Source organism: Galleria mellonella, unplaced genomic scaffold (genome assembly GCF_026898425.1).
Source record: "Galleria mellonella isolate WM207_F2 unplaced genomic scaffold, CSIRO_AGI_GalMel_v1 utg515, whole genome shotgun sequence".
NCBI classification, from domain to species: Eukaryota; Metazoa; Arthropoda; class Insecta; order Lepidoptera; family Pyralidae; genus Galleria; species Galleria mellonella.
The window spans coordinates 1,168,837-1,190,043 of record NW_026442107.1 but is presented as its reverse complement, the minus strand read 5'-3'; the positions used below and the strand labels follow the sequence as shown (position 1 = coordinate 1,190,043).

Below are 21,207 nucleotides of genomic sequence, written 5' to 3'. Positions count from 1 at the left end.
TACTTGCTACTCGTGCATCTACTTTCGTAACTTAAAGAGTACTTCAGATGAGATCGTGACCAATTGTTGGACCTTTTAATAGTATAAAAAAAAACTAATTATTTATAGTAATTGAATATCTTAAAGAACTTTTCTTTATGAATACTTCAAAAGATTATTCTGAACTTAAGTTAATTTTTGTATGACTAAAAAAATAATCAAAATCAGTTAATATTATTGTTAGTATTCGCGTATATATAATAAAAGACGAATTAAAAACTTCTTTTTGAAATAGCCTAAAAGAAGAACCTATATATGTAGTACTTAATAATATGTCAATATTATTAAGTACTACATATATAGCAATAGCGATATTGCAATGGGTGGCCATCAATATCCAGAAGAACTCAATATATCGATATCGGATATTACCAATCTCTACCTAATAATACTAATATCTATAGTAGCACTCTTGTCTTGATTCTTATGATACTCGTAATACGACAGAAAACAATAAAATAATAGTAGTAGATTAAACTAATGGATTGATTAAACACTGACGCGCGTTAGAAAATGCACAGTCATTAGTCATGCAGTCAGCGTTCAACATCTCGTGTTTCTTTAATTTATTCGATGCATATTTGTTTATAATTAAACCCCTAAACAGTTAATAAATGTACATATTTAGTGCATTTACAGAATCAATAACAAGATGAAGTACATTTATTTACATATTGTATTGTAATAATACATAAAAATTAACTAAGACTATCAGGATAGAAGTATTATTTATAATATGAAATTTGAATATCGAAGTGGGTGATGTTTGAATCCATATTTTCTATATCATGTGGAAAACCTAAAAAGATATAGATGGACTGTGTGAAAGATGATATGGCCAGAATGGGAGTGAATGCGGAAATAACTACAAATAGAGAAGAATGGAAGAGAAAAACATATTACACACACTTACACAGACACACACACACACACACACACACACACACACACACACACACACATATACGATATAAATGGATATGGACTAAATGTCTGCCATCAACGTTAGTCACAAGTCTTATTTTTATTTAATCTAGATCTACTTTATTATAAATACATACATACCAGAATTAATCAAGACATAATAGTTGTGAGTTATTAAACATAATAATGGTAACTTAAATGCGCAGTACAATGTTATAGGGGTATTTAAGAAAATTGAATCATAACTCTACTTCATAAGATGCATCTTATCTTTCGTTGGAATCTTTGTACTTCCAGAGAACAGACGTCAAAGAATGGAAAAATGCACAGATTAAATACTATGACTTCATGTTATTTGTATTTGCTGAGTGATTATGAATTTTATTGTTTTGCTACTAGAGCTTTTAATTTAGACTTAAGAACCTGTGTATCTTTCATTTCTTCTAAGAAATATTATATTACATTTTTATAATCCTGATGTTACATATTTCTAGAACAATAAGTATGACTAGTATATCTAGAATATGCGTAGGTATAACATTTATACAGGAAACAAGTTTTGTAGTAAAATATGTAGTAGTTACATGACTTCCAAGACGAGACATTATATTTCTCTCTTCGTCCACTTCATTACTGAAGGGCGTGTCCTTGAAAGGTGTCTGTTGCCTCTTTTATGATGTTATTCCATTTTCGCACGGTTTTCAGCCTCTTAAGGCAGCTGCAATTGACAGTCCCGTAACTGCGGTTACTTGGTCCGATCATCGACTAGATCGTCCGCGTGGTCTTTTTCCCTCTATCTTGCCTACAACTATTAGCTTGTCCAGATTGTCGGACTTTCGACGAGCAATATGACCGAATTATCCTAGAATCCTTCGATAGCAGACTGTCGAGAGCCTATCTTTTATACGGAATTGCGCCAGGATAGATATGTTTGTGCGCTTTGCTATCCAGGGAATTCGCAGCATCCTTCACCAGCACCACATCTCGAGAGCATCAATCTTTTTCCGCTCCATTGCTCTTATTGTTCATGACTCGACTTTATACAAAAAATCGAGAAAATCTAAGTAAAGTAAGTGTTATCGTGGTGACATTTCAGATCTTTCTGTTCTACCAGCAAGTTAATTTGTTCATTGCGATCTCTACTATTTAAATCCTTCTGAATATATAGTCGCGGTTACTAGTTTTCACTAGTATATTGTAAATAAACACAGAATCATTTAAACGATATGCATGACTGATAGATAGATAGATATGTATGTATGTATGACATGACTGATCGCAATAAGTTTCATGGCAGCGTGTCTGTAGCGGTAAAACCATTATGCCGGCTAAATTGGTATCTCAGCCATCAGTTCGCAGAATCTGTCGAGGCCCTTGACTTGACGTCATGGATATAATAAATCAGCATCACACCGGAAAGTTTTGGATGTATCATGTGTATAATGAAGCGAGCAAATTGTTTTAAATGCATACAATATTCGATAAAATGTGATCAAGTAATTGTAATCCAAAATATAGCTTGCTGGATCAAAAATCACTTGTGTTCTTCTTCATTCCAAATACTACGTGTAATGTGGGTATGCCGGCAGTTTCATCACAGTGGCAACAGTCGGTATATACATCTGACTACCCAATTAGTGCTATACTAAATTTAATAATTATTGGTCAACCCACTAAGGCAGCAAAAGGTAGTAAACTTACATTCGCATCTTATCAATGTAACAAAATTATAACTAAACGATGGGAGATATTTAATAGAAAATAATACGATCGTTTTAATGAGACCAAAAAAGGCCAAAACAATATTTTTTAGAAATTATTTCTTTATCTATCTGTTTGTTTTCTCTGTTACCATGTAAAAACTACTACACCAAATTGAGTGCATTTTTCACAGTTGTGTTTCTAAAGATGTAACTTGAAATATTGTGTGCGTTTTGTCTTGAAATGGTATTTAGAAAGAGTCAATTGTTTTTCTTAGTTCTAAAACTACGCGTGCAAAATAGCAGACAGTAAGCTAGTTAATATCAATATAAGCTAGTGTAATATTAACAGATAAGGATATACAATGTGTAGTGATCGAAAAAGAACATAATATCACCGTTTCTTTTCTTCACCAGGATATCGTAAGAGGCAACAACAGAAACTAAAAAGAGCACCAGAACAAGAGAAAAAAGTCAAAATAAAATATACTATACTGACGGGTCTTGCCAGCGCGGAAATAGTAAACTATATATGTATAGGCCTCTTATAAAGGGAGACAGTATTCAGTAGTTAAATGCTAAGGCAAGATTTACGCTATAAATAATATGCGTATTTATAATAGTACAGTTCTAGTTACTTTATTTCTACTTTCTACTTCCGAGATCGGTCTATGACCTGTATTATATGGTGAATTTAGCCCAATCGGTTGCCTTAACAGCGTGCACATATTACTCGTTTTACAATATTCTATATTATATATATATATATATATATATATATATATATATATATATATATATATATATATATATATATATATATATATATATATATATATATATATATATATATATATATATATATACTATATTAATTCACCAGAGGGAGACTTTGTACAAAAGTCGATTGCTTGGGTACCTCTGTCCCATTCGTGTTTTAACCGTAAAGCAGTTGTGTTTACATGGCTGTGTTTCGGTTTGAAAGGTGGAATATGGCGTGAATTTACTGAGTACGTAGGAATAACACCTGAGTCCTCAGGAATGGCAACGCATGGGGGGTATCATGGGCAAAACAGTAAAGTCTGTTATGTCCATGGTATTGCTCATGTCTATAGGCGACGGTTACTACTTTCCATAAGGTGGGCCGTCAGCTTGTTTGCTATTCTAAGTTGTATAAATATATATATATTATCGTGTTACAAAAAATATTCTATTGTGTACACGGTACCCGCAAAAAGTACCTAAGGTAGGAACTAGGAATAACTAAGGTGGCATACAAGCATACCAAGAAAACTTTTTCAGAGATATTTTCTCCCACGAACACTCAAATTATGGAATGAGCTCCCTATTCCATAACTTGAGTGTTCGTGGGAAAAAAAATTTCTGATACATCTCGGGTGGGTAATCATTAATCAAATTAGTAAATTAGTCGATAATTTGTAGTTTGGGTTATTTGTCTAGCCAAATTTGTTGTCTAAAACAGATATTCAGAGGAATCAACATTGTATTTAATATATAGATATCGAATCGGTATCCATATTACCATATCTAGTAGGAACTCGTTATTATAGCAGCACACATGCATTTCTTTCAGTGTCACGGTTATTCAATGTTTATGGGTATACCTGTAATATACATGTTTGCCCCTGTATTTTAAAAAATAACAATTAAGATAGTATTCAACAAAAAAGAAACGTTAAAGTTATTTTGATTTCTAAACTACTGGACAGATTTTGATAAAATTTCTATGGAACTAATCTGTAAATATATCCTTCCAGGTTAAAAAAAAATCCAAATCGGTTTAGATCTGACGAAGTTATGAGCTAATGAACATAAAAAATACAAACTAATAGAGAATCTCTTTCTTTTTGAAGTCTGTTGAAAAGAGAATGAAATTAAAATCAATAGCATCCTTCTAATTAATAATTGCTATAAGTATATCAAGCTATATGCTTTTTGATAGATGAAAATGGAATGGCAGCTCCATCTGCGTTACCGGTATATGCTGGTGGAGCATCAGTGAAGGGTGATCGATGAAAATGAAAACAGACCAGTTAGCCCATCATGATGAAATTCATCAGGAATTAACCATGATAGTTTCCAAGGGGAACCGCGAGGAGGTCGACCTGGTTGGGTATATTGCTAGCAATGGGATTCTCAGTCTCCATTACTAACAATCCCATTCCCCCTCAAGCTATATGTTACCCACCCGTACTACAAAAATCACTGGATGGTGAAAAATAATTTAGCGTACAATTTAATTAAATGTATTTTATTTTCCGCGACGTTTTTAGACTCCGACTGTGCATCTGGGGATTTATTTATATCGATGTTAAAATTGCACAGCTATGCCCTTTAACTAGTAGGTATACTTATGGGAAATCCGATCTTACAATTTATGAAATAAAGGTCACAAAAAGTATGAATAGTGTTAAATTTAGAATGCAAACTTTAAAGCTTATTTTTATAATTTTATTAAAATATTCTGACATTGACTCCAACTAGCTAATACCCAAATGCTACTGTGAATTTGTGAATTCATCAAGGTTGAATGCAGTCGTCCGTGAATTCATGACGTCATTTCTGGAGGTAGCATGATGAACGATTATTTAGGGATTTATAAAATACCAACTGATATGGCAAACATTGTTTTGATTTTTAACTCTACCTTTCGGATTCATTATACCTAGTAATAAAAATTAGATATCCTATCTTCCAAATAACAAAAATAAAGATTTATAAAATTATCATTAAAATCGGTTAAACGATTTCAGGGATAGCGTGAACAATTATCATGACATAACTTTTATATATTAAAAATATTAAAAACCCTGACAAAATGGATATGGATCTAATACAGGAGTAAACTTTATGAACTGCAGAAAGAATCATCAAATTCTATAGTATCTCTATCTCATATCGGCGAAGATATTACAAGATTTGGAGACATCAGTACGAAAATAGCTGAAAATTTCTCAGTAACTAAATACATAATTGTCACCCTATTTTAAACTTATTACCAAGCGAAATAAAAAGAAAACAGCGATGTGTTTTTGTCTCAACTCTGGACGGTGATGTCCGTCCTTGGATATTTGGCAGAATTCTTGTTTACAACCATAACCTAGACGCTTCTCGACGTATCTTGAACATTACATTTCTTGTAATTTGTACCTAATATTATTGCTAATTTAAGCATGTAAATAAAAAAAAATACACTTTATTTATTTTAAACTTGTATTTTTAATAAATGTTTAACTTAGGAGTATGTAATATGCAGCCGCCAAACTATACTTTTTCATTCTGCAACTTTATTCTCTGAAATATTTGAAAGTCGAATTCGTACTGAAGTGATGCACAGAACGCACGTTCCATATATAAAAATAGAAATTCCAAACACTTATTAACAGCGTGCGCCCGGCTTTCTTATTTAGTAGTTATACTTAATCTCTAATGTAAAGTAACAGTGTTCGATCAAGCATACCGATAAAATATCATTTAGTTGATATTCACATTTATAATGTCACAAGAAAATAAAGGTTTCTTCAAAAAATTCCACGACACCATAAACCAAGGGATTGATGACGTGACGAAAAAGAATTTCGCCAATTTAGAATGCAATGCGAAACGTGTATCTTATTTGTGCAGTCTCCCTGTTGTTAAAAGCTACGATTTAACAGTTGATATTGAGAAATGTCAAGCCGGCGGCGAATTCCCAGTAAAAAAAGACTTGGAAAAAGCCAAACAGCTCAAGGATGAAGGCAACAACGCAGTCCAGAAAGGTGACTGGGGCAAAGCACTGGAATTATACAGCCAAAGTATGCTGTTTATGCCAAAAAAAGAAAGTAAGTTCGTTTGAATTTGTCTTTTAAACTTGCACAAGCTACTTTATTGAAACTAGTCTAATTTGTATTTTACGAAATAAGCATGGACTTGACTTGTAAACATAATTTCAACTATTATATATACTTATATTAATTAACGTTTAAAAAAAAACATGCTATTATTTAATTATGAATTTTTATGTATCTATGTGTAATTTTTGTTTAGATTCATTCTTAAGTATTTCGTTTACAAATAAATTAGGAGTATTTATCAACTTTGTTAAAACTCGACATATATAGAAAAATCTCATTTCTCATTCTTGTTAAAATTTGAGTTGATCCTTAGACCTCAGATGTAATAGAATAAATTTACTAGACTTGTATAAAAAATCGACATGTATAGGAAAATTCTTATTTCTCTATCGTGTTTTACAAGCACAAAAGTCATCTGCTTGGGTACCTCTGTTCCATTCATGTTTTAGTCGTGAAGCAGTAGTTTTTGCATGGCTGTGTTTCGGTTTTAAAAATTTATATATGGCTTTAAAATTACAGGGTACAGAGGCATAACACCTTAGTCCTCAGAAATTTTAAGCATGAAAGACGGCACAGTATTCTGTTATATTCATTGTACTGTTTATGTCAATAGGCAACGATTACCACTTTCCATCAGGTAAGTCGTCTGTTCGTTTGCCATTCTAAATTGCATACAAAATTTTAGTTTAAGATTATTATTTTGTATCTAATAACAAGAATTCGTTGTGTATTCCCGGCATAGAATAGGCCACCTCCTTTTCCGTAGTTGTCGTAAGACACTAAGGGAACTTAGTGGGTAAAGAATGGGCAGAAGCGTTCCTCTTAAAACGTCACCAATGCTTAACTGCGGTTGCCAATCCGCCTGCCAAGCGTAGTAACTACTAGCAGTAACCGTAGTAACTAAAGGCCTATGTTAAGCAGTGGATAGTTGACGGTTGATGTGACATGATAAACAAGAATTTACGAAAACAAAATTATACCGTGTTAGGTTACACTTTTCTTTGCTATATAAATATAGGTTACATAGCAATACATTTTTTAATTTTTTATTTAATTTTTTATTGTACTCACCTGTGTTATAAAAATATGACAGAGGCAATCAAATATACAAAGGCGAGCTTAACTCTAATAAGAGTTTTCTTCAAGCAAACCCAAAATGGAAGTCAGTGGGTAGAGCGGTGTACAATATTGTGACAATTTTTAAACAAACTAGACAAAATTAAATTAATTACATTATATTTAATCGTATAAATACATATATACATAAATATATACCTACATCTATGCATATAAATATGTGTATGTAATATTATATATTTAAAGACATTGTGAAGCCTAACTTTATTTTCCTGTTGAAATAAATGTACCTAACATTATATTAATGTGATCCATTTACAACTAATTTATAGGAGATGCATATTTTATTCTGAGAATATTGCTGCTGTGTTGGTGTAAACCTTTATTATCATTCTAAGAACAGGGTTAAAAGTATGTGGTTTTCTATTATTACATATTATTCTATTCAGTTTCCCGTCAAATAATCTTCGTAACATGCTCTATGACGAGCCTATGTATAGTCAGCGTCGAGTCGATCAGTTTTTCAAACAACTTAAAAAAAAAGGTTCTCAATTCGATGATATTTATTTATGATTGTTACTTAAACAGGATTATGAGTCAGAGTCAGTTATAAAACGATTTTGAAAGTTTTTTTTTTTTATTTGAAAGGATATACCTTCAGTTTGGTTTCGTATGGCATTCTAAGTTGCATATAAATTTATGAATATATCGTATATACGTAAAAAAATCGATACATAAACGTACCTATATATTAAATACATGTGTTATTTTTATTATTTATCCTAATAATGAAGTACCACGTTCATAATTCACTGTTCATCACAAAGGTTGACTGGTAGAGAATGCTACTAACATTAAGTCCGCCTTTTGTGCCATATTTTCATTTTATCTATAAAGTTGTTTAAATAAATAAACACATACCTACGTATGTAGATACATAACTACATAAACATAGACTTTTTCCAATTACTTTCGCTGAAATAAGTCTCTAAAGTAGTTAACACTTAAAAAATTTAAAATCCTTTAATTATTACGAATACTCGGTAATAATAATTAATTGCAACGAAAATTTTAAGAACATGTTCCAAATGAAATATTTACACGCTACACGGTTGAATACCGAGAGTATTTTCTTCAACGTTAAATACTTCTAATGTAATAATTACATGTTATTAATTAAATAAAGTTATTAATTCAATAACTTTTGAAAATAAACTTCTCACCAACAGCTGAAGAAATGTCCATACTCTTAGCAAACCGATCAGCTGCACTTAATCACCTTGAACAGTATGAAGATACCTTAGCAGACATCCGACGATCTTTGGCCCTGGGTTATCCACGGCATCTGCGATATAAGGTCTACGAGAGGAAGGCCCGAACTTTACTCGTGCTGAAAAGGAATCAAGAGGCTATCATTGCTTTCCAGTAAGTATATTTAAAAAAAATCACTTTTAGACTTTTACGTTGCCTGAGATGGGAATTAACATTTAACTAACTCGTCTAGGCAGTGGTTATAAGCTTGAAGTTGTAATATAACTTTATCGAAATGTCGAAATAACAACAGATTAATGATTATAATTTAATAATCATGTTAATTCTTATCTCTTACAGAATATTAATATGCCTAAACATTGTATTTATATAGTAAATAAAAATATATGTAAAAAATGTACCTCCACTATATTTATTATGATTACGGCTACAAATTCCTAATAGTAAATGATTGCTTGTATAAAAAAAATCAGGAACACTGCGACAACACTGTAAAGAATTACAGCGTACAGAAACTCACCGTCGCCTAACGTATTTTACTTTTTTAGAGACACCATTAGCGCCCTAGATGAAGCAAATAAATTAGATAAAGAGAAAAGACAAAAAATGCGCACAGATGCCAAACTTATGCTGGAAATATTAAACAAGGGCCTAGTAATGGCCGGCAATCCAAAAGATCCAGAACCTTTGAAAAAAGTGCCTCCTAAACCAAAGCTCCCAGGAAATCATAACAAGAAATATCCTGCGACTTCAGAATCAGTTGAAATAAATCAGAATGGTATCAGAGGAAGATTTGCAACAGCCACAAGAGATATTGAAGCGGGAGAAATTTTGTTAGTCGAGAGCCCCCACAGTGGTGCATTGTTGAATGAATATTGCAGAACCCACTGTCATAACTGCTACGTTAAGTATGTATATTATTGAACAAGTACATTTTGTTCCATGAAAAAAAAGAGTCTATGAATATACCCGAAATCTTTTAAATATACGTACCAAATTAACGACATGATGTTTCATAGAGACATTATATTGAAAATATTTTAAATTTAGTATACGGTATCAGTAAACAAGTAGATGTTTTTGCTTCGCAACAAGCAATTTTAGCTGTTTTTTCTCTACAAAGAAAAAATACATTTTTAATTGTCATAAAATTAACACGAGAGTAATACATATTGATTTAGAAAAATATTGTTTAATTGGTTTTGAACTTGAGACGCGTAATGTAGACAAAAACACACAATGAATTAATAAAAATATACTTCTCTATTAATAAAGAATAGTATTTTTAATCTTTGATTAATATATATCAGTTTATATAATCAATTCTTAATCTAATTTGCAGGTGTCCAATTCCGATACCGTGTCCCACGTGTCCAAATGTAATATTTTGCAGCGACAAATGTTTAGAAGTAGCCCAAAAGACGTACCATGCATACGAATGTCATATATTGCCACTACTTTGGAAATCAGGATGTTCAATCACCTGTCATTTAGCTATTAGGATGATCACGCAAAACAAAAAAGAATATTTCGTCAATATCAATAAGGAATTGGAGACTGAAATTACTGGCCCATACAAAACCGAAGATTACAAAAGTATATATAACTTAGTAGCCCATGAAGATAAAAGAACTAAACAGGATTTCTTGCACAGAACTCAAATGGCTATTTTTCTGCTTAAACTATTAGAAATTTGTGGATATTTCGATGGGAAGCCAAGGGATAAACCTATAGATTTAAGCCAAATAAAGTCTATGGCAGTTGATGAGAAATATAATGATGATATCTCTCTTTTTGGTGGTCTTTTATTAAGAAATCTTCAAGTTTTACAATTCAACGCTCACGAAGTTTTTGAGCTGCAATGTCAGAAGCCAAAAGTCGGAAAGAATATTATAAAGCATGAAGGAAATTCAGTTTTCTTAGCTGGTGCTGTATTCCCGACTCTCGCTCTTTTCAATCATTCATGTGATCCGAGTGTAGTCAGGTAATTGTTAACTTATTGCTGGTTTTTAAATATCCTATTAATATTATAAATGCGAAAGTTTGTAACAATGAATGGATGACTTGTTACTCTTTTACACAAAAATCGTAGAATGAATTTGAATAAAATTTGGTACACGGGTAGGTTCCCAATTTAACATATATTTTATATACTGATTTACGCTTGAGAAGCCGTGGGATACAGCTAATAATTAATAGTTTTCTTTCACAATAATGCATTCAATAGTAACAAAATTATTAAAAGATAAAAACAGGAGTGATACTATAGATTATATTACTCTGTTTGAGTTATCAAAATCGGTTTCAAATATATTGCATACATACGGCGATTTCAACTAAAATTAATGTGAAATTCAAATGATAGAAAATCGTAAAGATTTCCAAAAGGATTATAAAAAACCAGTTCGTAAGTGCTTACAGACACAAAAATTCGGGTAAATTGAGAATCTTATATCGCTTAAAAATTGATACATAAACATGTGCCTCAAATTATTCATATTTTTTTTAGATATTTTTGCGGTTCAAAGATTGTTGTAAGGGCAGTAAAGAACATAAAAAAGGGTGAAGAAATTGGTGAAAATTATGGGCCCATCTTCACGACAGTACCAAAAGAGAAAAGACGGGCTGATTTGAAAGAACGATACTGGTTTGAATGCCATTGCATACCCTGTAAACAAAATTGGCCTTTATATGAAGAAATGAACGAGAAATACATGAGATTCAAGTAAGTAAATGGTTTTTTTTTATAATTGTTAGTGCCATTTTTTTGTTACTCTATTGATAAACGAGTAAAAAAATCAAGATTCATAATCTTGTAAGTACAAAATTTACACTTCAACTATCCCTAATTTGTCCCGTCTCGCAGTGTGGTCCCAACATAGAATGAGCTACCTCCTTCTTTCCTATGGGGGTCGTAAGAGGCGACTAAGGGAACATAACAGTTGAGGGATAAGCAGCAGTGTCCCTCTTACGAGTAAAACATTACCAAAATGTGGTAACTACTAGCAAAACCTCCCTTATGGAGAAGGCCTATGCTCAGCAGTGGACACTTAATAAGATGATAAGATGATATCCCCAATTTAAAATGAAAAGTAGTTATCATAGGACAATCAGTAAAATACCAATTAAAATATTTTTAGAAAATTAAGAAAAATTTGTATCAAGGATTAGCGACCACGACGACTAGTAATATGACCTATCTGGTTGACCTATATACGGCTTCCCCTGGAAAGCCAAAGCCAAAAGCCATAAAAAATAATATTTAGATATGATTATTACCTAAGTGCCATGTGATTCTGGCATAGAATGAATTTTCATCGTGCTTCCGATCAAACTGTTTATAATTAATTACTCCTCTCCATCCAAAGGTTACGTGAAAGAGATCTTTTTTAGCGATAAGGTCGACCATTGTTTTCTCATTGTGATTATTTCTTGATTGTAATATAATAAGTTTACTATTGTAATCTTTTGAAGGAAACAATGAAGAGTATCTATCTATTTATTTACTAGCAAAATTCCCTCAATAGTAAACTGCCATAAGGAATAAACCCGTTCCTTATGGTAGTTTACGGAGGAGGCCCGTGTACAGCAGTGGATAGATAACGGCTGATATCATGATGATGATGATGATGATGATTAACTAAGTATATTTTTTGCAGGTGTGATTCAGATAGACCATGTCCTAACGTGATAGCAGTTCCATATGATTGTAAAGATTTTATGGTGCAATGCGGCTTCTGTCAACAGTACACTAACGTATTAAAAGGACTAAAGTCACTTCAAGTAAGTCTTATCATATATGGCAACACATGAAAGGTATCATGGCTGTTTTAGTATATTCAGGAAGATCCATGATCCTGTTTGATGAATGTCAAGCAACGGTTACCACTATGAAATTTGTTGTAGACATACTTTATGGTATGAAGAAGGATATAGTCTCTTATCCCGGTTAGGTAAACATTTCTCGGTCACGTACCTAGGTAAAAAGTCGCGAAAAAGAGTCGTGAGTAAAAGTTAGTGTTATATAATACTGTACTAATGGGGGGAAAGGGATTGTTAGTAATGGAGACTGACAATCCCATTGCTATCAATATACCCAACCAGGTCGACCTCCCTGGTCGTTCTCCCTGGAAACTATCATGGTTCATTCCTGATGAATTCATCATGATGGGCTAACTGGCCTGTTTTCATTCTCATCTATCACCCTTCACTGGTGCTCCGCCAGCGTATCCCGTTAGCGCAGGCGGGGTTACCATACCATTTTCACCCATCAAAAAAAAAACTATACTAATGGGGGGAAAGGGATTGTTAGGAATGGTGATTGACACCCCTATTGTTAGCAATATAACCTATTAGGTCGACCTCCACATGGTTCCCCCTGAAAACCATCGTGAACAATTCTTATTGAATTCGTCACGATGGGCTAACTGATTTGCTTCATCCTCAACTATCATCCTTCACTGATGGCCCGCCGGTGTATACCGATAGCGCGGGTGGGGTTACTATTACCCATTATCACCCATTAAAAAAAAAATACTATACTATTATAGTTATGATTTATACTTTTTATTATTTATAACTAATATATATATATATATATATATATATATATATATATATATATATATATATATATATATATATATATATATATATGAGTACATAGTTTATTAGCAGGGCTGACCATTCGTAATGTAATAACCGTGATAGGTATATATGAATATAAAATTAAGACGCGTATGGAAATTATTTAGTAGGTACCTGTATTTGGCAGTAATACAGTCCTGCAGTGAACGACCGAATTGTAAAAGCATTAGCATATACACACAAATCGTGACAATAAATTGTACACACAACACATCTGGAATCGATATAATTTTGTCTCGAACATAAATTTGAATAGTTTTACGTTCATTTAGTAACGTAATTTGATATACTGCAAAATTTTAAGTTTCGGCCGAAAGTTTCATTTACCTGTACCGTAAGATTGCGCTAGATTAATGGGTTTTCAGTCTACACTGTTCCGCAGAGGAAAAGCAGCGTAAATATAAGATCTAAATATATATAGCAAACGTGTGTTTTTTAAATGGATGATAATGGAATGGTAATCCCGCCTGCGTTATCGGTATACACCGGCGGGGCACCAGTGAAGGATGATAAGGTAAGGATGAAAGTAGGTCTATCGTGACGAATTCCACAAGAATTTACAACGATGGTTTCCAGGAAGAACCGCGTGGAGGTCGACCTAATGGGGTATAATATTAGCAATGGGGCTATTAGTCCCCATTGCTAACAAAATTCCCCAAACAAGCACGTTTCAGCGGTTGGGTAAAACGGTAAACTTTTTTATAATGTTAAATGAATGAATATCCTTTATTTACATTATACAACACATGGAATAAAGCGATACAACTAACAAATGTAATTATACAATTGTATAATTACTGTAAAGCGGTTTTACCGCTCTGAGCAATCTTTTCAAAACAATCTTAGTTTTAGTTCCATAGACCTAGTACAACATGCTACGTACTTAAGTCTAAGGTTGGTTCTAAAAAACTGTATGTCTTGTGTCTACATGTAAATTACACATATTAAAAAGCATTTTTTTTCCTCGCACAGAAAAACTACATCTTTACAAATTCATTATAATATCAATACGGGACCAAGACAGCAGTAAACCATATAGATTACAAAAATAATTATCAAAATCAATTAAGAATCGGCAACGTAACATTGTAACATAGTTATAAAAGAGAAATTAGATAACCGCTTAAAAAAGACAACAATATGTCATTGTTGAATCAACAAGACAGTATTACTTCTAACGTAATTTATAAGTCCTATTCATGCAAGATAATAGAATGGGTACTGCACCAGTCCTTCAGAGCATTGTCCTGTTTTTATCTTGCATTGGTGGGCACTAATGAAAGATAGGTCTTTGGGCCACCATGGTTTTTAGAGGCAACTGCATGTAAATCGATGACAGGACACATTGATAGCGATGGAGCTACTAGAATCCATTACTAACAATCCCCTCTCCTTCAAATTAGTTTATCAAGTATAGTTGAGTCTTAGAAAAATAAAATAAAGTTCAGTAAAACAAAACCTTTATTAACTACATTCAGTCTTAGAAAAAATACATTTCTTTTACTCAAAAAGGTACTGAAACTCCCTAATGACATATAGGTAATTATTCAGTAATAAATAAATACTATTTAAATATCCAATAGGCACCGTTCATTACATTGCTTTAGAATTCGTGTTTCAACCGTGAAGGAGTTGTGTTTGCATGGCTGTGTTTCGGTTTGAAGGGTGGGATATAGCGTGAATTTACTGGATACAGAGGAATAACACCCGAGTTCTCAGGAATGGCAACGCATGGGGGGTATCATGGGCGAAACTGTATTCTCTGTTATGTCCATGGTACTGCTCATGTCTATAGGCAATGATTACCACTTTCCATCAGGTGGGCCATCAGCTTGTTTGCCATTCTAAGTTGTATAAAAAAAAAGAAAGACAATGCCACTGAGAAGGCATACCCCGTAAAACTGGTGGCATTACACATTGCATTTACATCATTTTACAAATCAATTTGAAAATATATGAAATATGTATTTAACTCTATAGTGTCATATAGGTAGGTAGTCCTTAATTACATTATCCGTGCCTTAATTATTTTTTAATTAATTTAATGGTCGAGGGATGGAGCACTGTTTCTTTTAAAACATCACCAAAGCCTAACTGCGATTGTTAACCCGCCTACTAACAGAGACAGCTATCGGCAAAATCCGCCTTATGGAGAAGGCCTATGTTCAGCAGTGGACAGTTAACGGTTGATATAATAATAATAATAATTAATTTATTCATGATTTTTTATATATAGTAGCTGTTGCCCGCGACTTCGTCCACGTTTCTGACGTTTTTCTTAAAATAAGCCTATGTCCTTCCTCACGGTTCAGTGGTTTTGATGTGACAGACACATTTCCCTTTACTGCTCTGCTCCTATTGATCGTAGCGTGATGAAAAGTATACTATAACCTGCCCAGGAGTATGAAGAATAATTGTACCAAATTTTGTTAAAATCCGTCGAGTAGTTTTTGTTTTTATAACGAACATACAGACAGACAGGCAAAAATTTTACTGATTGCATTTTTGGCATCAGTATCGATCACTAATCACCCCCTGATAGTTATTTTGGAAATATATTTCACGTACAGAATTGACCTCTCTACAAATTTAGTATAAATATAGATAGATAATAAACACATACCAATCTAATGGGAAAAACCATCTTAATACATAAAAGTTGATCAGTAATCCACCCGTGTAACTTCAGAAATGTTTAAATAGGATATAACTAGGTCAGTTGGACAAGTTTGATTGCAATCCGAGGATTTCAAAGTCGAATCCCAGACCAAACCTCTGAATTTTCCATTTAGGTTTGGATAATTTAAAAGTTATGATCATTTGCTTCGTGCTTCGAAAGTCGCGCAAAGCCGTCGTCTGGTAAAACACATCAAAGTCCAAACAAAGTCTAAAATCTTTTGATTCATCTTTATTAATAAAATTGGTACGATAAAATAGCATATCCACAGTTTCTCATACTAATGAATTACCATCTCTGTTGCTTCACACACCGTATTTAATTTATATAACAATAAATAAAATCCTTTTATTTTTCCGTGTAGTGATCGAGTAAATAGAAAATATATTCAATTACTTGTTTTTATCGAGTAAGAATTTATTTATTTAAGTATAAACATGGATTTTATTATTATTTAAGTAACGAAGTAATAATTACATGTATTCTAAGAAACTCTATTGTAAGATGCGACTAGGGTACAAATAAAACATCAATGCTAGAGAAGAGATGAAAACTCGAATTAAAACTCTATACCAAACTTCCTGACCAACTTTGGTTATATCTCTCTCTCCTATGTCGGGGAAACTCGTACTTAACAATAGGATGACTTGAACAATACTCCATAACTTTAGTCTGTAATATTAATACATATAAACCCCATATACAATCGTGTAACAAAATAGACTGTCATTCTTGAACAGATCATCAATGTAGTCGTCAGTCTCCGGATCCCAAATGCATCTTTGTCCGCATTTAATTCCCGCCCCTTTCATTTCTATTATGGTCGTTTGTACTAATATTTTGTACCTGAAAAAAAAAAATTCAAAGTCGAGTGAGATAATTTTTATCGTGTAACATTTCAACGCAGTTTTGATATGTGTATTATTTAATTGCGGAAAATTAATTGTATTATTATATACAAGTATAATAGTATATATCATTTACAAGTAAATACAACTGTATTTATTTGTAAATAATAAATACCAATGGATGCATTACACCGCGCCATCTAGCCACAAACCAAGCAAAACTTGTACTACGGATATTAGAAAACTGATATACAGGTACCATTTATTTACTTTTTGTTTACCAAAATGTTTATTTAAGTATAAATTACTCACTCACTGCTTCGAGCCACATATATTTTTTTACAAACTTAATAAAACTTAATCAATATTCAACAAAATGAATACAGGTAGAGTATTAAAACATTCTGTATTTGTTATACATTCTTAATTTAGTCAAAATACAAGATTCATTTTTTAGAGACTATGACAGACTAAATAATAAAAAAAATACATGTTTTAAAAACATCAATGTCAACAGCCAGTATTAAAACTTCAACACAAAATTATGAAAGTTTATAAAAAAATGTCTAGAAACTTAGCAACTGCTGTGTGGTCCCAGCATAGAATAGGCGATCCCTTCCTTTCCCATGGGTATCGTAAGAGTCTCTTAAAACATCTCCAAAGACATCCACAATAATAATTTTAATAATTATATATTTTAAGTATTCTTATGTTATCACCTGTATGTTTTTTATTGTTTTGTTGGTGTCAGTTTTGTTAATATGTAATTGATGACTTAAGAAAATGTTGTGTACATTTGTAATTGGTGTAAATGCAAGATGCAAGCCCTGTATATCAAATAAAATCAATGTCTGTATTTACACTGTTGATATACCTTTTAAAAATAAACAAATAAATATAGCATCATCATCATCATCTATCCAAGGTAGGCCTACCCCAAATGCCTTTTACCATGTGGGATTTTCCGTTTTTCGTAATATGATATGGCTTATATAAGCAATAATTACAGTTGTAAACATATTTATTTTTTAAACTAGCTTTTATCCGCGAATTTGTCCGCGCGACTGGAAAATATTTACTAACCGTGATAAAACCCTATATATCCTTCGCCATCCGATTTAGTATGTGTATACCAAATATTAATAAGGATTTACCTCTTCATATCAAGTTCTTGCACTCTCTGTCTTACAGCGTTGGCTATTACTTTAGCCCACTGCGGAGCTTGGTCGGCGCGATACTGACGCCCTGTAAGTTGTTCTTGCATCGTCGACAATATGATATCACGAACATTTTGCGACTGAAACCTGCAATTTATATTGTTAATACTTTTTAACAATATCTTTATTTTAAGCAACAAAAGCTTACATAAAGCCAACAGGCACATAGTATTTATTATCTTACTTAAAATGTGTATCACTTATTTCCTAATTATACGTACATTTTCCTATATACAGCAACCATCCTTGCTATTTTCCTGATAAAGCTGGTAGTATTAGGTGAATGGATAAATACCCATTTTAAAAAAAAAGTCTAATGTAAGGAACATTTTTACCTCACTATCGAAACCTGAATCAGACGAAACTTGAATACATACTCTCTAATTTGCTTTAGTCGTGTCTAAGTTTATTATAATTCAGCCTTTAAACTAAACCATAATCTTGAACTATAATAATTAAAATAACATAAGGTTTTCTTTATTGTTGTCAATTACAAATTAAATTAAATAGGCTGAAAAAATTGCAATAATTTGAGAAATAAAATAAAAATGTTAATAACTTACTTTTCCCCAAGGCCTGGTCGCACTTCATATTTTGGTGGAGCTAATGGTTTCACTGTCTCCACTGGACTGATAGCAGTCACACTATCACCAGTACCACCTCCCGCTTCTGGCTCCTCATCTACAACTGAAATGTCAATAGTAGTTCATACATGTATCATGCCTCCAACCAAACATTTTACTTTATTCAGATTATTAGATTAGAAGAGATTGCTTTCAGCAATATAATCACAAATAAAAGTCTATGATTTATTTTTTCTTGTTTACTGCTAACTGTAATCTTTTAAAGCTAGGCTATCTCAATCTGAAATACTCTCACATTAAGCATCCAAGATAGGAAAGATAGAAATGTTTAAGTTCAGATTCTAACACTCTCCAATCTTCCACATATTGAGTGATTAGAGGATGTCTATAAGCATCAGATAAATGTTTAGCAAGACAGATATGAAATATATTTAATTTTTTTTTTAATAAATACTAACAAAATAATATAGATAAACAAATAAAAAGCATACATACCATCATCGTCATCGGCCATAATGAATTTAAAACCATTTGGTAATTATTAATAGCTATAGTACTAGTGCCTGAAAATAAAAATATTTTTCTTATATAATACCTTCATTTACATAACTTTTATGTCTTCTTCTAATAAAGGATTTCTGTAAAGTGTACTTAGCAATTATTTGTCAGTTTCTTTTATAAATAAACAAGCTGGTAAAATGGTACTTAATTCTTATATATATATATATATATATATATATATATATATGAACTTAGTTAAACAGATATATGGGCACATATAATATGTCACTATTTTCATTGGTATGGCCCTAAGTTCAGGCATTTCACACCTTTACCTTTATACCAGATTCTTTAAATCAAAACAGATTCTTTTATATGTATATAGATATAAAATATATAAAAAAAAGATGTATATAAGGATGTAGGCCTTTAGCATAAATCTCTGCCTACACTTTAAGGACCTGACATAAAGATACATAAAAAAAATTATGAGAATAAATAAACAAGTTGATGACCCACGTAATTGAAAGTGATAACTGATACCTACAGGCATGAACAGTACAATAAATACCAAAAAATACACTGCACATGCTCATATTATATTTCATGTGTTGCCGATACCAAGGACCATTGTCTTATACATCTATATCTTCACTGCCATATCCTACTCTTAAAAACTGGAACATACCTATTTCACGGCAGAAACATGGAAGGCACAGGGTAGACTTAGCTCCATAATGTATATTAGCATATATGTATCCTCATCCTCCCTCCTAGTTGAAAACTATGCTTTCAAACTTATGGTGGGTACCAGTCAATTATAGAATAAGCATGGCCCACCTGGTGCCTATGGTAATCAAAAGACTTTTATAGTTTCTCTCTGATTGATATTAATCTCGTATTACAGGACACAGACATAATATACCGTACTGGTCGTACTGCCATGGAGGAAGGGAAATATGGAGAAGCGATGAAGAAATTCATTGAAGTTTTGAAGTTGTATGATGCAACTCTTGCACCACCTTACAAGTCATACTATGATTGCGTCCAGGACTTAAGACGTTGTATGTTGGCTATCGGAAATTATAGCATAGTGTAAACTTTTGTCGTATGTTTAAAACATTTTTTGGAGGTTATAAATTTCTTCGTGGTTTTGTAATATTTCCTTAAAAAATATGTATTCATGTTTAGTTAAAATATTTATTAAGTACTGTTGAGAACAGAATAACATAAATTATTTTAACATGTATTTTTTACAATTTCGTTGTGTTATAATGAAAGTTACTTTTTCTATTTTCTAAATCCTATAATACATTTATGAACTACAGGTTACTGACCTCGTGCGTGCTAATAATATTTTGTTTATTATAACAATATTCGGTGCTTACAATTCCAATAATTACATCTAAAATGAATACGATAAAAACAAACAAGCGTTGCTATAACAACCAAAAGATCTTTGATTTGACAACTTGTCTGATTGCACTGATTGACAGCGACAAAGATGTTACCAGTTGTTAAAATTTTTACCCAATAATTTACGATATGCCTAAAATTCCAACTATGTTCAAAATTATTTAATGCACTGAAACGTCTACATATTTTGTTTTATAAAGTGTATATAAATGTAAGTGTTATATATAACCTTGTGACTAAAATATCTAAGTTAATTGTTTATAAGTAAGAATTGTTGTTTCATGTTGTGTAGGTATTATCGATAAAAATTAAATATGACATTGATCTACGACACGATCTCAATCTTTCAGGAAATATTTTAAAATTATTGAATTGTAACTAATTTTGATGTAAAAAATAAAAATGATTATACAAATAACTTTTTTATTTTTTATTTATAGTAATACGTTTT

General features: G+C 32.0%; 2 protein-coding genes across 3 annotated transcripts; one reads left to right on the top strand and one right to left on the bottom strand.

Annotated features, from left to right (window-relative positions):
* The first annotated feature begins 5,894 nt into the window (after positions 1–5,894).
* Positions 5,895–20,684, top strand: LOC113522643 (SET and MYND domain-containing protein 4-like). Its single transcript, XM_026908400.3, has 7 exons — positions 5,895–6,505; positions 8,824–9,019; positions 9,415–9,774; positions 10,209–10,850; positions 11,376–11,591; positions 12,526–12,649; positions 20,248–20,684. The coding sequence occupies exons 1-7, from the start codon at positions 6,181–6,183 to the stop codon at positions 20,437–20,439; spliced, it is 2,055 nt and encodes a 684-aa protein (XP_026764201.2). The 5' UTR covers positions 5,895–6,180; the 3' UTR covers positions 20,440–20,684.
* Positions 14,957–20,817, bottom strand: LOC113522645 (dynein light chain Tctex-type protein 2B-like). Of its 2 annotated transcripts, none has more exons than XM_026908401.3 (5): positions 20,678–20,817; positions 19,335–19,402; positions 18,819–18,942; positions 18,193–18,342; positions 14,957–17,036 (listed from the first exon to the last, which is right to left on the bottom strand). In XM_026908401.3, exons 2-5 carry the CDS (start codon positions 19,351–19,353, stop codon positions 16,871–16,873), a joined length of 459 nt encoding a protein of 152 aa, XP_026764202.2. In that variant the 5' UTR covers positions 19,354–19,402; positions 20,678–20,817; the 3' UTR covers positions 14,957–16,870. The 2 variants fall into 2 exon arrangements, with proteins under 2 accessions (XP_026764202.2, XP_052754619.1); XM_052898659.1 differs by lacking the exon at positions 20,678–20,817 and adding an exon at positions 20,029–20,163.
* Between the last annotated feature and the right edge of the window lie 390 nt (positions 20,818–21,207).